At 47.2% G+C, this 15,386-nt stretch overlaps 1 protein-coding gene across 1 annotated transcript in view; it reads left to right on the top strand.

Moving 5' to 3' along the window:
• The first annotated feature begins 8,776 nt into the window (after nt 1-8,776).
• SIAH3 (siah E3 ubiquitin protein ligase family member 3) overlaps nt 8,777-15,386 on the top strand; it is a 68,359-nt gene continuing 61,749 nt past the window's right edge. The window contains exon 1 of the mRNA XM_005896747.2: nt 8,777-8,911. Within this exon, the coding sequence (XP_005896809.1) occupies nt 8,777-8,911 (135 nt within the window). The remainder of the gene's footprint in view (nt 8,912-15,386) is intronic.

Raw genomic sequence — 15,386 nt, 5'->3', positions numbered from 1 at the left:
CTTTGCTTTGGCTTTCCCCTCCCCCTCCTCGTCCTTCTCTCCTCCTCCTGCTCTGCCTGCTCCTTAACATAAAATACTCCCTTGCAATGATTGCCATTTGAATTCAAGATTACAGTATTTTTCAGACCTCATCAATCTTATACCTGTGGTTCCTTTCTCTTACATCAATGACACCACCATAATTAGTCATTTGCTTCATCAACAATACACACACATTGAATTACCCCAAAACGAATGGTTCAAAGCCGCAACAAACACAAATATGCATCACAGTACCTGTGGATCAGCAAATCATAAGTAGCTTAGCTGCAGGGTCTGGGTCTAAGATTCTCAGGGTCTGGAGGGTCCAGAAAGCATGATTTCTGGCTTCTCTCAAAGTGAGCTGGTAAAAAATGCAAGGTATGAATGGCAATGCCTTGGGTAATCAAGCCTCAAAAATCCTACAGAGTCATGGCTATCACTTTCTATGGTGAAAGTTCCTTGTCTAGGCCAGGTCTGAAAATGAGTCTCCACAACTTTCAACTCCAGCCTCTGAGCTCTTGTTTCTACCCTGGAGGTCATCTTTTCTTTTTCATAAAAGGTAGCCCAGGTTTTCTGCTCAAAAGTTTTCTCAGTTTGCTTCCTACCAATAGGAGCTCAGGGTCCAAAGGCTTCTTATCAATTTTATACTAATTTGGCCCCTTTCAATCCAACCATGTTCAGTTCAGCTGCTCAGTTGTGTCCAACTCTTTGCGACCCCGTGGACTGCAGCACACCAGGCTTCCTTGTCCATCACCAACTCTCGAAGTTTGTTCAAACTCATGTCCATTGAGTCGGTCATGCCATCTAACCATCCCATCCTCTGTCGTCATCTTCTCCTCCAACCTTCAGTCTTTCCCAGCATCAGGGTCTTTTTCATGAGTCAGTCCTTCACATCAGGTGGCCAAAGTATTGGAGTTTCAGCTTCAGCATTAGTCCTTCAGTGAATATTCAGGACTGATTTCCTTTAGGATGGACTGGTTGCATCTCCCTGCAAAAGGGACTCTCAAGAGTCTTCACCAACACCACAGTTCAAAAGCATCAGTTCTTCAGCACTCAGCTATTTTTATAGTCAAACTCTCACATCCATACATGACTACTGGAAAAACCATAGCTTTGACTAGATGGACCTTTGTTGGCAAAGTAATGTCTCTGCTTTGTAATATGCTGTCTAGGTTGGTCATAACTTTTCTTCCAAGGAGGAAGAGTCTTTTCATCTCACAGCTGCAGTCACCATATGCAGTGATTTTGGAGCCCAAAATAAAGTCTGTCGCTGTTTCCATTGTTTTCCCATCTATTTGCCATGAAGTGATGGAACCGGATGCCATGATCTTAGTTTTCTGCCAACTTTTTTTTTTTAAAACTTAGTTTTAAGCCAACTTTTTCACTCTCCTCTTTCACTTTCATCAAGAGGCTCTTTAGTTCTTCTTTGCTTTCTGCCATAACATTGGTGTCATCTGCATGTCTGAGGTTATTGATATTTCTCCTGGCAATCTTGATTCTAGCTTGTACTTCATCCAGCCTGGCATTTCACATGATGTACTCTGCATATAAGTTAAATAAACAGGGTGACAATATACAGCCTTGACATACTCAGTCCCCAATTTGGAACCAGTCTGTTGTTCCATGTTCAGTTTGAACTGTTGCTTCTTGACCTGCATAAAGATTTCTCAGGAGGCAGGTCAGGTGGTCTGGTATTCCCATCTTTTAAGAATTTTCCACAGTTTGTTGTGATCCACACAAAGGATTGGCGTAGTCAATAAAGTAGAAATAGATGTTTTTCTGGAACTCTCTTGCTTTTTCGATGATCCAACAGATGTTGGCAATTTGATCTTTGGTTCTTCTGCCTTTTCTGAATCCAGTTTGAACAGCTGGAAGTTCATGGTTCACATACTGTTGAAGCCCGGCTTAGAGAATTTTGAGCATTACTTTGTTAGCATGTGAGATGAATGCAATTGTGCGGTAGTTTGAACATTCTTTGGCATTGCCTTTCTTTGGGATTGGAATGAAAACTGACCTTTTCCAGCCCTGTGGCCACTGCTGAGTTTTCCAAATTTGCTGACATATTGAGTGCAGCACTTTCCCAGCATCATCTTTCAGGATTTGAAATAGCTCAACTGGAATTCCATCACGTCCACTAGCTTTGTTCATAGTGATGCTTCCTAAGGCCCACTTGACTTCACATTCCAAGATGTCTAGCTCTAGGTTGGTTCTTCTAGTTCTTCTGTGTATTCTTGCCACCTCTTCCTAATATCTTCTGCTTCTGTTAGGTCCATGCCATTTCTGTCCTTTATTGTGCCCATCTTTGCATGAAATGTTCTCTTGGTATCTCAAATTTTCTTGAAGAGATCTCTAGATTTTCCCATTCTATTGTTTTCCTCTATTTTTTTGCACTGATCACTGAGGAAGGCTTTCTTAGCTCTTCTTGCTATTCTTCGGAACTCTGCATTCAAATGGGTATACCTTTCCTTTTCTCCTTTGTTTTTCCCTTCTCTTCTTTTCTCAGCTATTTGTAAGGCCTCCTCAGACAACTATTTTGCTTTTTTGTATTTCTTTTTCTTGGGGATGGTCTTGATCCCTGCCTCCTGTACAATGTCAGGAACCTCCATCCATATTTCTTCAGGCACTCTGTCTATCAGATTTAATCCCTTGAATCTATTTGTCACTTTCACTGTATAATCATAAGGGATTTGATTTAGGTCATACCTGAATGGTCTGGTGGTTTTCCCTACTTTCTTCAATTTAAGTCTAAATTTGGCAATAAGGAGTTCATGATCTGAGCCAGTCAGCTCCTGGTCTTGTTTTTGCTGACTGTATAGAGCTTCTCCATCTTTGGCTGCAAAGAATATAATCCATCTGATTTCAGTATTGACCATCTGGTGATGTCCATGTGTAGAGTCTTCCCTTGTGTTTTTGGAAGAGGGTGTTTGCTATGACCAGTGTGTTCTCTTGGCAAAACTCTGTTAGCCTTTGCCCTGCTTCATTTTGTACTCAAGGCCAAATTTGCCTGTTTCTCTGGGTATCTCTTGACTTCCTACTTTTGCATTCCAGTCCCCTATGATGAAAAGGACATCTTTTTTGGTACTTCTGTGTGGTACTTCCGCCAATTTACTTCCTTTAAAAATATCTGATGGGGTTGTTGTGAAGAGGAAAATAAGATATTTCACTGTAGAAGTACTTGACCTCACAGGCCAACTATTTAGCATGCTGCCTGATATCTACCGAGCATTTAAATAGTTCTTAAACGTTTTATTTATTTAATTTTGGTTGTGCTGGGTCTTTGTTGCTGTGTGGGATTTTCTCTTGTTACAGCAGGTGGGCGCTACTCTTCGTTGCAGTGAGTGGGCTTCTCCCTCCGGTGACCCCTCTTGTTGCCGAGCACAGGCTCCAGGGCAAGCGGGCTTCAGTAGCTGCAGTGCCAGGGGTCTAGAACACAGGCTCAGAAGTTGTGGCGCACGCACTTAGCTATTCCCTGGTATGTGGGATATGTGGGATCTTCCACAACTAGGGTTTGAACCCATGTCTCCCACCTTGGCAGGTGGGTTCTTTACCACTGAGCCACCAGGGAAGCCCTCTATCAAGAATTCAAATGTTTGTTATTATTAGTCTCATCAGCAGCAGAGGAGAATGTCAATCTCAGTTAAGATTTATCAGCCCTGAATATGATTGTTTAAAAATAAGAAGTGCCAATTTGACACATAAAAGATGCTATCTTGCTTCATGGACTTCTCTAATTTCTAGTTCTATTGAACATTTATCATTCATTTATGAATCTGTTGTTGTTATAACTGCTACAAATATATCCCTCAATATTTTGAGTTTTTTCAATGTTAGTTGTTAGACATTATTTTGATGTAGAGTTTAGCATTTTATGTAATCAGTATTTTCCTTTCTGATTACTTCAATAGTCTTTTAAAATATTTATGAATATTCCAGTACTTCAAAATTTGATTATTTGCTCATCCACACGTTATTTCAATATATTTGGGGCAAATATCTCACATACAGAAAAGTGCACTGATCATTAGTTCATAGCCAGACTTCCCTGGTGGTACAGTGGATAAGAATCTGCCTGCCAATGCCAGGGACATGAGTTCAATCCCTGGTCCTGGAAGATCCCACACGCTGTGGAGCAATGAAGCCCATGCACGACAACTACTGAGCCCACGGGTTGCAACTACTGAAGCCCGAGTGCCTAGAGCCCGAGCTCTGAAACAAGAGGAGCCACCGCAGTGAGAAGCCTGCACAACCCAACGGAGAGTGGTCCCCACTGGCCACAAATGGAGAAAAGCCACAACAAAGACCCAGAACCACCCAAAATAAATAAATAAAAACTTTTTTTTTTTCACAGCCTAAAGAATTTCCACCAAATGGATATACCCATTGTATTGTTCTCTTGGGCTGCCATAACAAAGTATCACAGTCTGACTGGCTTTCACGGCAGGCATCTATAGGACAGTTCTGGAAATGTCTGAGAAGTCTGAGGTCGACGTGCCCTCAGGGTCAGTTCCTCCTGGAGTCTGTGAGGGAGAATCTGTCCCACGCCTCTCCCTTGGCTTCTGGGGGTTTGCTGCTCGTCATCAGATTCCCTGGTGGCTCAGACGGTAGAGTCTGCCCACGATGCAGGAGACCTGGGTTTTATCCCTGGGTTAGGAAGAGCCCCTGGAGGAGGGCATGGCAGCCCACTCCAGTATTCTTTCCTGGAGAATCCCATGGACAGAGGAGCCCGGCAGGCTACAGTCCACGGGGTCACAAAGAGTCAGACCAACTCTTTTACTGAGCGACTAACCCTTTCACCTTTCAGGATTGTAGGGTAGCCATATGTTTGGCTTTACTAGATGGTTCCAAGCAGTTTTCCAAAGTGGTTTCCAGCAGGGCATGAGAATTTTGGTTGTTCCACATGCTCATCAGAACTTTGGGTTGACTTGGACAAAAATAATTTTGATGGGAAGATGATAATAATGATAATACCTTCTCACTAAAGTTATTATTAAAACCAGTCATTGGGCTGGCTATTTTACTTATATTATCTCATTTCATCTTTAAACTACTTTTCAAGGGAGTTGTTAGCTTCATTTTTACAGACAAACAAAACTAAGCATCAGTGAGATCACATAATTTGCCCAAAGTAGCAGTAAGTAGCGAAGTAGGTTTCCAAGTCAAATCTGTCCAATTACCTATCTCTGAGACTTTCTGGTCCAGGTAAAATGTAAATCTGGTTGCTAAGGAGGTGAAGGGGAAACCTTAGGCATTGCGGAACAGCAGGAGAGGGTTGGTGCGGCTGCTGCCAAGGGGCCAACTTAGTGGCAAGAGGCAAAACAGCTCTAAATCTTTATTTGAAAGCTTGTTTGTGCCACCATATTTTGGGTACATCAACCATGAGAATCTGTTACCAGGGTTAGCTTCAGACATTTCCCAATGGATGATTATTTTGAGGACTGATTCTGAGAACAGATGGATAAGCTTAATATTCAAAAATAGAGTGATGCAAACCAGTTTGAGGGTAGAGAGTTAGAACAAGAGGTCAGGTTAAGAAAAAGCATCCTTACTAGCAGATCTGTGGCACTGCCTAGTCAGTCACTGATGTCAATATGCACTCCTTAGCCCTTCAGGCCTCATTCCCAAGCCCAATGTCCAGTTGATACCAAGTAATACACTTAAGGGATAAGGCAATGGCACCCCACTCCAGTACTCTTGCCTGGAAAATCCCATGGATGGAGGAGCCTGGTAGGCTGCAGTCCATGGGGTCGCTAAGAGTCAGATACGACTGAGCGACTTCACTTTCCCTTTTCACTTTCATGCTTTGGAGAAGGAGATGGCAACCCACTCCAGTGTTCTTGCCTGGAGAATCCCAGGGACGGGGGAGCCTGGTGGGCTGCCGGCTATAGGGTCACACAGAGTCGGACACGACTGAAGCGACTTAGCAGCAGCAATACACTTAAGAACGTAGCAAGGGCTTCCCTGGTGGTCCAGTGGTTAAGAATCTGTCTTGCAATGCAGGGAACACCAGTTTAATCCCTGATCTAGGAAGATCCCACCTGCCTCCGAGAAACCAAGTCCATGCTCCACAACAGCTAAGCCCGCCCTCTAGGGACTGTGCTGCACAATAAGAGAAGTCACAGCAATGGGAAGCCCACGCACCACAACTAGAGAGACCCCACTCACCACTACAGAAAGTCTGTGTGCAGCAACAAAGACCCAGCTAGAGAAAAAAAGAACATAGCGAGAGTCAAGTCTGTTCTTATCATGCCCAGTGCTCCCATGGGTAAACATCCATGGGGGAAAATAATTCACAGAGCAGAAAGGAAAAACATTATGGAAATAATCACTCTTCCACTAAAGACACTCAATAGGCTCAAGAATTGAGAGGCTGCTTTGAATCAGGCACTGGGATGGATTCTTCCAGATACATCATATCTTAGTCTTCCCAGTAACCTTGAGGGAGAAATAAGTTGCTATTATCTCTATGCTACAGGAGTGGGAACTGAGCCTCAGTGAGGTTTCAGGAAACCTGTCTGAGGTTACCCAAAGGGAGAAACAAACTGCATAATAGTTCCATTCTAACAAAGGATGTAGAAAGAGAAAGTTTGGACCTTCTGAATTACGAACTGCGTCTTTAAGGACTCTATGGGAGTATATGCTAATTTTTATTTTTATATTTTTAAGGAAGACAATAAAAGAATACTGAAGGTTTTCCTGCTAAAAGCTTGTTCTGGAAAATGAAAACCATAGAAAAAGAACTCCAGAAGTACAGACCAGCAACTCTTATTTATGAATCGTACAATGAACAGGGCTTCCCCTGTGGCTCAGCAGGAAAGAATTTGCCTGCAATGCAGGAGATGCAGGTTCAATCCCTGGGTCAGGAAGATTTCCTGGAAGAGGGCATGGCAAGCCACTCCAGTACTCTTGCCGGGAAAATCCCAGGGGCAGAGGAGTCTGGCAGGCTACAGTCCATGGAGTCGCAAAGAGTCAGACATGACTGAAGCCCCTGAGCACATAATGAACACGTTGGTCCAGGGACTCATATCCTATAAAAGTATCACATTGATGAGGTTCTAATCAGTTCAGATGTTGTCATCTTCTAACTTTGCGCCAGTGCAATTATTTTAGAAAGTACAGTTTCCATTTTAATGGGCGCTTGGCTTATTCATTTCTGAAAACATTGGTTTGGTTTCAAACTCAATTGAAAATGAACACCTGGGTTTTGTCCTGGTTTCAGGAAACCCACACATTTTTTTTTCTCTCTATACTTTAATCAGTAGCTGTTTTAATTGCCTTACCAGGTCACAGACGTCACTGTCCCAGCTGTGTGTAAGCTTTACCTACATCACAACCCAAGCACGGCAGCCCGAGTGGAGCGAGAGCCATTCAGGAAGAAGCAATGTGCTCTCACACTCTGGGTGTAATTCACACCCAAGCCTGATACTCACCCAGGCTCGCTGGGTGCAGGCTGACTTCCCACCGGAGAAACAGCCAAAGAGGATGGGAAACACAGCACACGCCACTCTGCTGCGTGAGCCCCAGAGAATGACCAAGTCATCAGAGCTTGTCCGCCCCAAACTCTAAGACTCCTCATGTACTACTCACAGCCTTTCTCCCCAAACAAGTAGGTGGGCTTAAGCACCCCCAGCAGCCCAGTTCTGAAGAGAGACAGAGTGCCGTTTGAGGACTGGAATGCCCTCTGCCTGCTCCAGCACAGAAATGTGCTGCTGGCATTCACAGAGACAAGCAAACGATGTGGTATTGTGGTATGTGTGCTCTTAATCTCTATTTTAATGTCTCCAACAATCTAGTGGTTAATTAGCAATTTGCTGCCCACCAATATGCAAATGAATGACAAGCAAAAGCCCTCCGCATCTGTAATTATTTTGCTGATTTACAAGCCTCTCTCCTCTCCCTGTAGCTTTTCCCTCTGTGTGTGCATTCATGCACCAGGGATTTCATTATTTTTAGAAGCATACACTGTACACTTTTAAGCTTTAATACTTTCAGGCTTCAATAATTACAGTATTACGGATATACATACACATTTCCCCCCCTCCAACTCCAAATGCATGTCAGGAATGCTTTTCTCTTTGATAAAGACTGGAGAGTAAGATTTATCAAGCGGCTGAAATCCAAATCGCAGAGAGAGTCAGAGCTCAAGATTGAAAGATGCATGATTCTGCCGCTGCCAAATCCTTATCTGGAATTGGAGGAGTCTTGTAATATTTGATTTTCTCCCAAGCAGCTCTGGTGAATCGGAGCCACGATCTGCCTTATCCATCTGCCTACTTTGGAGCTGGGTGTTTTACTATTTGGCGGTTTAAATGCTTCACGTTTTTGCCAGCGCATTAAGAAAGGCTCTCATGTTAAATTAAGTCAATTAATAAATGAGACACATTAAGCAATCAATTTTGTCAGCCTATCTCCCCGGCATTATGTATGGTTGGCTGTAATCACAAGATAAATGCAATGTGCTGATCTATGGTAATGTTCAATAATACATTCTCCGCCAGGCTCAATTCATCAGGGAGTTTCGGTAGAGGAGGCATTTGTTATTGGCTGTCTCTGCACCTCAAGGATAACATTTCTGTCCTTTTGATTGGCCGCCTCACTGCTGCAAGATTCTAACCGTCTTATTTTGATGATGAATATGAAGGCATGCTAAGCCGGGCTGGAGCGAGTGTCTCAGAGGCTGCGCGCCTTCCAGAGCCCAAGGACTTAACGGCTTCCTCCGCCACCTTCCTGTGCCAATCATCACCCAAAAAAAGTTGTGATGCTTTTCTTCACCCAGTGCTTTGGGGCTGTGTTAGATCTCATTCACCTCCGCTTTCAGCACAACAAGGCTAAACGGGTGTTCTCCGCCGCCGGGCAACTTGTCTGCGTTGTAAACCCCACGCACGACCTAAAGGTGAGTGGCTGGCTACCGTTTGATGTTCCCGTGGCCCGTGGCTCGGGTTCAAGTCCTTCCTCTGCAGGGGAGGGGGGCGGGGGCGGGGGAGTGGCGTCAGGGACCCTCCCACGGAGCCCGGGGCGCTCCAGGCAAAGGTCATCCCTCTGCTACATAAGGCGGTGTTGGGCACCTGGAGCCCCGCGCTGGGCTCCTTCTCCCTCTCTGGGTGTGTGGATGCTCTCGCGACGGCGTGTTTCCCTGCCTGGCGGGGGAGACTAGAGTCAGCGTCTATTTCTTTTACCCCACGCTGTCAGCCTAGGAGTCGGAGGTGGGGGTGTGTGTGTGTCAGAAGTGAGGGTGTTGGAGGGAGTAGGGGGCGTCCCCTCCCTCTCCCAAATACTTGTGGGCAAGTGTTTAGGAGAGGGTTTGAAAAGTTACCCACATTGCAGGCTGTCCCGTGTGCTGGAAAGGCAGGCAGGAAGCACACGGATTTCTGAAGCCCCCTCTGCTCCTGAAGTAGCTGGGCTGGGCGGTCGCGAGACGGGACCCAACCCTCCCACACCAGACAGGGGTCTGGGAGCTGGGGAGGGGGCGCTTTCTGCAAAGTGTGTTTTCCCTGTGCTCAGACTCAGCCTGGGGGGCGCGGGGCGGGGGTGTCGGTAGGAGCTCGTCTTCTTTGCATCCTGAGAGCTGGATGCGCGATGCGCCTGGTGTATAAAGACGGGAGCAGGCAGATTGTTTCAGTAGCATTGTAATGAACCCCGCTCAGAGCCGCCACTGCTGGGATCACTGCAGGCGCTGCAGCCCTCTCATCTCTTTAGGTCAGCGCCCTTTAAGAGGACAGCCTCAACACGGGCTCGAGGGACCGCTCTGCATCCCCCGCCAAGATGACGGGGAAATGAACCGAGAGCCGCTTGGCTAGGGGAGGAGGGAAGATGGGCAGTGGGGGCGGTAGGGGGCAGTGCGAGGATGCAGCTGAACTCCCCCGCACCCCAGTGTGAAAGTCGCAGCCGCCTGGGCTCCGTCCCAGAATAAACGATGGACTCGTTTGGGAGTTGCTCTCATTATCGGGGCTGAGAGAAGAAGGGGAGGTGGGGGGAAAGGGCATCTGTGCCGCTAAGCAAAGGAACAGTCTCTGCGAGCATAGATCTGTCATTCTGACCACTGCTGTGGGGCAGGTCTTATTGCTTGTTGCTCATCACTTTATATACTCCTGCAGTCAGACTCTCTTCAGCTAGAGCCCTGCAGGCCAGTGCTAATGGGTACCTCCTCGCACCCCTACCCCCAACAATTCCTGGAAGTCCTCAGGAGGGCCAGCGGCCTGGAGCCCCTGGGGCCATATGCCAAGGCCCTTCCTGGATGGAAGGGTGATGGCCTACCTTGAGAGCACTATGGTGCTCTGGACCTAGGAAGTGATTTTCTGCAGGATCCAAGCTGGGATGAACACCATCTCAACTGCTCTGCCTCTCTCCTGCTCTGTCTCTCCCATCTCTCGCTCCACCCTCCCCTCTCCCCCTCATTCCTCTGTTTCTTTTTCCCTTCATGGCTTACTTTTATAAATGGGAATTCACCCCCAGTCATCCTTGGCAAAGTGAGTGTATGATGTACGTATTAAAATATGATTCTGAATTCCATTTTATGACTACTTTTGAGACCGCCTTCAAACTCCCATTATTTTGTCACTTTACATTTGTTTCTTCCCTGTGGCAAGAAATTCTGTTTATTCCTGCTTTGCATTTTAAAACTTTTACAAATTGTTTATGAGACTTAGTGTTTCCAAAGTTTCGATTTATATGGTTCGTTGGCTACAGCTGATGATGGAGGGGAAACAAGGTGCTAAGATCTTGGTAGGGGGTGGACTGAAAGTCATCTGTGCTTGTTTCTGTGATGTCAGCCTGGATTTTGACAGGCAGTCCTGCTGCCCAAACCCAGGAGTCCAGAGTCAAGGTTGGAGACCTTAGGTCAGTGCTGACCAGCTCTGTGACCTTGAATGACTCAGTGTCTCTGAGCCTTCCCTTCTTCATCTTCAGAATGAACCAATGAATCTCTAGCCTGCCTCCTCCGTGGCTCTGTGAGGCTGTGAAGGGATACTCAGGGTAGATGGGCTTTATTAACACTCCCTTCCACCCCCCAAATTATATTATTGCACGTCATTTGTAGGGTTCCATTAGGAATTTCAAAAGTTATTACTTAAAGCCTTCAGCCAACTTAGAAACTATATAAGCATGAATATAAAAATAGGTGACACGTGCTTTTAGAGGCTGTTTTCCATGGCTCACTTTGTCATGTACATACTCATTTGACTTTTTATTTCCCATAAAAAGCCACTTAGAGATTCTGCTCAGATGAGTGTCCTCACAGATAAACAAATCAAACTGAGGGATGCTTATGTTACCAGGGGGTACGACAGGACACACAGCATTTACAGAGGCTGTGCCAGGTACAGACAGACCTCTGCAGCCCAGGATGCCTCTGTGAAAGTCTCATCCATGCTCCAGGTGGCCCAGCAGGTAAGTTCTACCTGCTTCTCCAACCTGAGAGCTAACAGCTTGGAGCTTTTTTTGGAGCTTTTAAAGGCACAATTCTCTAGGAACACTGCTGCTCCATCATGAATATTAAGAAGTGTATAAAACCTCAAAAGAAAGTGCTCCTTCCAACCATTCCTTTCCAAAGACAGGCCACGGAAATATGCCTTGGATGTAAAAAGCTGCAATCCACGTAGGAAGAAAAAGTCTTTTTTTAAAGAAAAAAAAAATAGTTGTGGCCATGTTAAACCAGGATGGCTATTGATCTGCGGTGCTTCCCCGCACTTTGTACAACAGGCCGGTACATGATGTGGTGACCACGGACACAGGGACCGCAATCCCGCTTTCAAGTTTCTAGGTTGTGTGTTGCTCCCAAGAGGAACTGGGAAGCCTGTGTTTTTCTTTGTGGAAGCATTTTTACACTTTGTCCTTTCCTGTTCTTTCCTGAGAATGCTAGCAGTACTTCGGGATCTGAGGCAAGTGCTGAGTTATAATCAAAAACCACTTACTGAGCAGAGAAAACCGTGTATTTACCATGCTTCTATAGGTCACCTTCATTCTCAATCTCATTATGGCGCTTTACTCAGCAACCTGGGATTCCTTCAAGCAAGCTTGTTCTAGAAGCTTGCTTCTAAGTGGAGGCAAAGGCCTTCCCAGGGAATGCAGACAACCCAGTTAAACCCATTACACTCCTTAAGTCCACCCTTCTTAAAAGGGGTGTTTAGAGTCGCTGGCCTGAAATAAGAGGTTCTCCTTCTTCAAGAAGAATCCACTGCAGAGCTGGCTCCATGGACTGCAGACGGCATCCTGTGTTGTCCTGTGTCTGTCTGTCTCTGCCTGTAGAAGTGGCTCCTTGAAGGGATCAGGCCCCCCAGTTCTCCGTCCCAGCCTGTGGAAAGCGACCGCCAAGGAGCTGGTGATCTTGCCTGGCTGCCGTCTGCTTCCTTGCTCATGGAAGTCACTGAAATGTGGCCCAGGGGCTGCACCGAGCAGGGTGCAGGCTCATGTCCTGATTTAGCACCACTTTCTCCCTCCTGTCCTTCGCTTGTTTACAAACCAAGAAAGCCTTTCTCTCCCGGCTCCTCTCCCATCCACACTCGCTGCTTGGACAATGACCTGCCCCGGCAGCCCTCTCTGCTCCTGCCCCATCTCCAGCGGTGCCCTTTGAAGAGTGGACTGGCCAGTCTATGCACCCCGGCCTCTCCAGGGAAGGGTCTGCAGTGTCCGCTGGAGCCCCTCTGGGGTCAGAGCTCAGCACTTCCCAAGCAGACTGGCACTGAGCCGGGGCTGGCTAGGAGACTTCCTCCCTGTAACCACAGCGCTTGATAAACCAGGTTCTGAAACAAGTCTTGCAAAAGGCTTTCTGGCAAACTTCCCAAAGGCCCTAACCTCCCTACCGCTCCTGGGAGGCCATTCATGCCTCCATCCAGTGGGTCCAATCCCCAGAGCCCTTTTCTGTTGTAACCCGTTAACCTTGAGTCTATAGACAGACACACACATACACACACTCAGAGCCATGCGCACACACACAGTGGGCGGGACATGCGGGACAGTGTGGGCTTTAAGTGCCCGTGCATGCTAAGCTGCTTCAGTTGTGTCCGACTCTTTTGTGACCCCACCAGGCTCCTCTGCCCATGGAATTCTCCAGACAAGAATACTGGAGTGGGTTGCCATGCCCTCCTCCAGGGTCTCTTCCCAACCCAGGGATCAAACCCAGATCTCTTGCATCTCCTGCACAGGCAGGTGGATCCTTTACCACTGGCACCACCTGGGAAGCCTAGCAGACACTAAACCCAAAATGAGGGCATTTTAGTACCAGGACTTGCAGCATCCACCTGCCTCTCATTCTGAGACCAAGCCATCTGGATGGATGTGTGCTGAGTGACAGTGGGGATGGGGTAGGGGCTGCATGGAGTTGGGGGAGGGGATGATTAAGGGAGAACCAAGGCAAACCTCACCTCAAGCGCCTCCACTGTTCAGGAAACCTTTGGAAATCCCATTCCGGCCTCAGGGCTTTCACTAACTGACACAGCACGGCAGGCAGCCGAAGGGAAGCTAAAGACCTGGATGTTGTTTTTAGAGATGTAAAGGCGGCCTTGGAGTGTTCAGCCTGAACGCCTAGTTTCCGGCAGTTCAAGATGGTTTAGTAGCCGGCGTGTGGGTTTCTCAGCTCTTCCTGACACAGCCACCTCTGAGGGTCCCATCCCCCATTCCCTGGACATGTCAGCATCTTCCTTTGCTGTCCAGGCTGGAGGCTCTATTAGCGCCTTAGATGGGGGTGGTAGGGAGGGAATGGGGGGGGGATGGGGAGACCAGTGGAGGAGGATAAGGGGGGCTGAAGATGGTCCCTGAGTCACTCTCTGAGCTTCAGTCTAAAGGCTTTCCCGTGCCGCCACCTCCAGCCCTTTGGTTTCTGTGAATACTGTATGACACTTGGCTCTGCAGTCACAGAGCAGTCATGCGGCTTTTCTGGTTAATGGTGATTGTAAATGAGGCTCCCGAGTCACATAACTGGAGGCTCCGGGCGGCCATTCGGGTAGCGGTGTGCTGTGATGGGGAGGGCAGAGGAGGCTGAAGCCGGTGTGGAGGTGAGGTAAGCCCACGACCTCGGCACTGCCTTTCTCTGGTAGCCCCCTGAAGCAAATTTTGTGGCCCTCCCTTCACCACGGTCCCTCAAGCAGCAGGGACTGTTTGGAAGCAAGGAGAAAACAGGGACTGAACGCTTTCTTTGAAATCCACAGAGAGGTCAGAATTATTTTGATGGCTTCCCTGAGGTTAAGGCAGAATATTTTTCTAGCAATTGACAATAAGAGAAAAATGAACTGTCTTGGGGTGGTATTTGACTCTTGGCAAAGTCACAGAGGATGAGATGGTTGGATGGCATCACCGATTCAATGGGCATGAACTTGGGCAAAATTCCCAGAGATGGTGAGGGACTGGGAATGCTGCAGTCCTTGGGGTCGCAAAGAGTCGGACACGACTTGGCGGCTGAGCAACAACAAAAAAGTCATCTGGATTCAACCAGCTGTGCTCCCCAGAGGGGAAAGCCGGCCTGTTTAGACACAAAGTGTCACGTGGAAAGGGTCCCACCCCAGAGAATGGAGCCCCACCCTCCCACGGGGATCGCCAGCTCAGAGAATGATGGGGAGGATGTCAGAACTGGGAGGCTGAATCTTCTTAGTCTACAGTCAAGGAAACTGAGGTGAGAGAGGGAAATGACTTGTATTTCCTACAGCTGCTGTAACAAATTACCACAAATGGGGAGGCACAAAATCAGAGAAATCTATTTCTCAAAGAAATCAGGAGGCTGTAGGTCCAAAATCAAGGTGCCAGCAAGGCCAGGCTCCCTCCAAAGTTCCAGGGAAGAATCTGTTCCTTGCTCATCCAGCTTCTGAGGGTTCCCTGTGTTCCTTGGCTTGTGGCCTCATCTCTCCACCTCTGCCTCTGGGGTCACATGGCCTCCTTCTCACCTCTGTGTGTCCATATCATAAGGACACAGGTGACTGTATTGAGGGCCTATCTGGATTGTCCCTACCTGGACAATCCAGGATTAGTTTTCATTGCAAGATCCTTAATTTAATCACACTTTGAAAGCTTTAGTCCCTCAGTCATGTCCAACTCTGGAACCCCATGGACTATAGCCTGCCATGCTCCTCTGTCCATGGAATTCCCCAGGCAAGAATACTGAAATGGGTTGCCATTTCCTTCTTTAGGGAATCTTTCCTGACCCAGGGATCAAACCTGGGTCTCCTATATTGCAGGCGGATTCTTTGCCATCTGAGCCACAAGGCAAGGCTAATCACACCTTTGGTCATATAATATTCACTCTGTTGCTCTTTAAGGTAATTCAGAAGTTCCAGGCACTAAGATGTGAATATCTTTATTCAACCCACTACTTCCCTCTTGCAGACTCAATCTATTTTGTGACAGAATTGGAACTGGAAGTTAGGTCGCCAAAGGTCAGACCT

The sequence above is a fragment of the Bos mutus genome, chromosome 12, assembly GCF_027580195.1.
Source record: "Bos mutus isolate GX-2022 chromosome 12, NWIPB_WYAK_1.1, whole genome shotgun sequence".
NCBI lineage: Eukaryota > Metazoa > Chordata > Mammalia > Artiodactyla > Bovidae > Bos > Bos mutus.
This window is presented reverse-complemented; position numbering and strand designations above follow the sequence as displayed.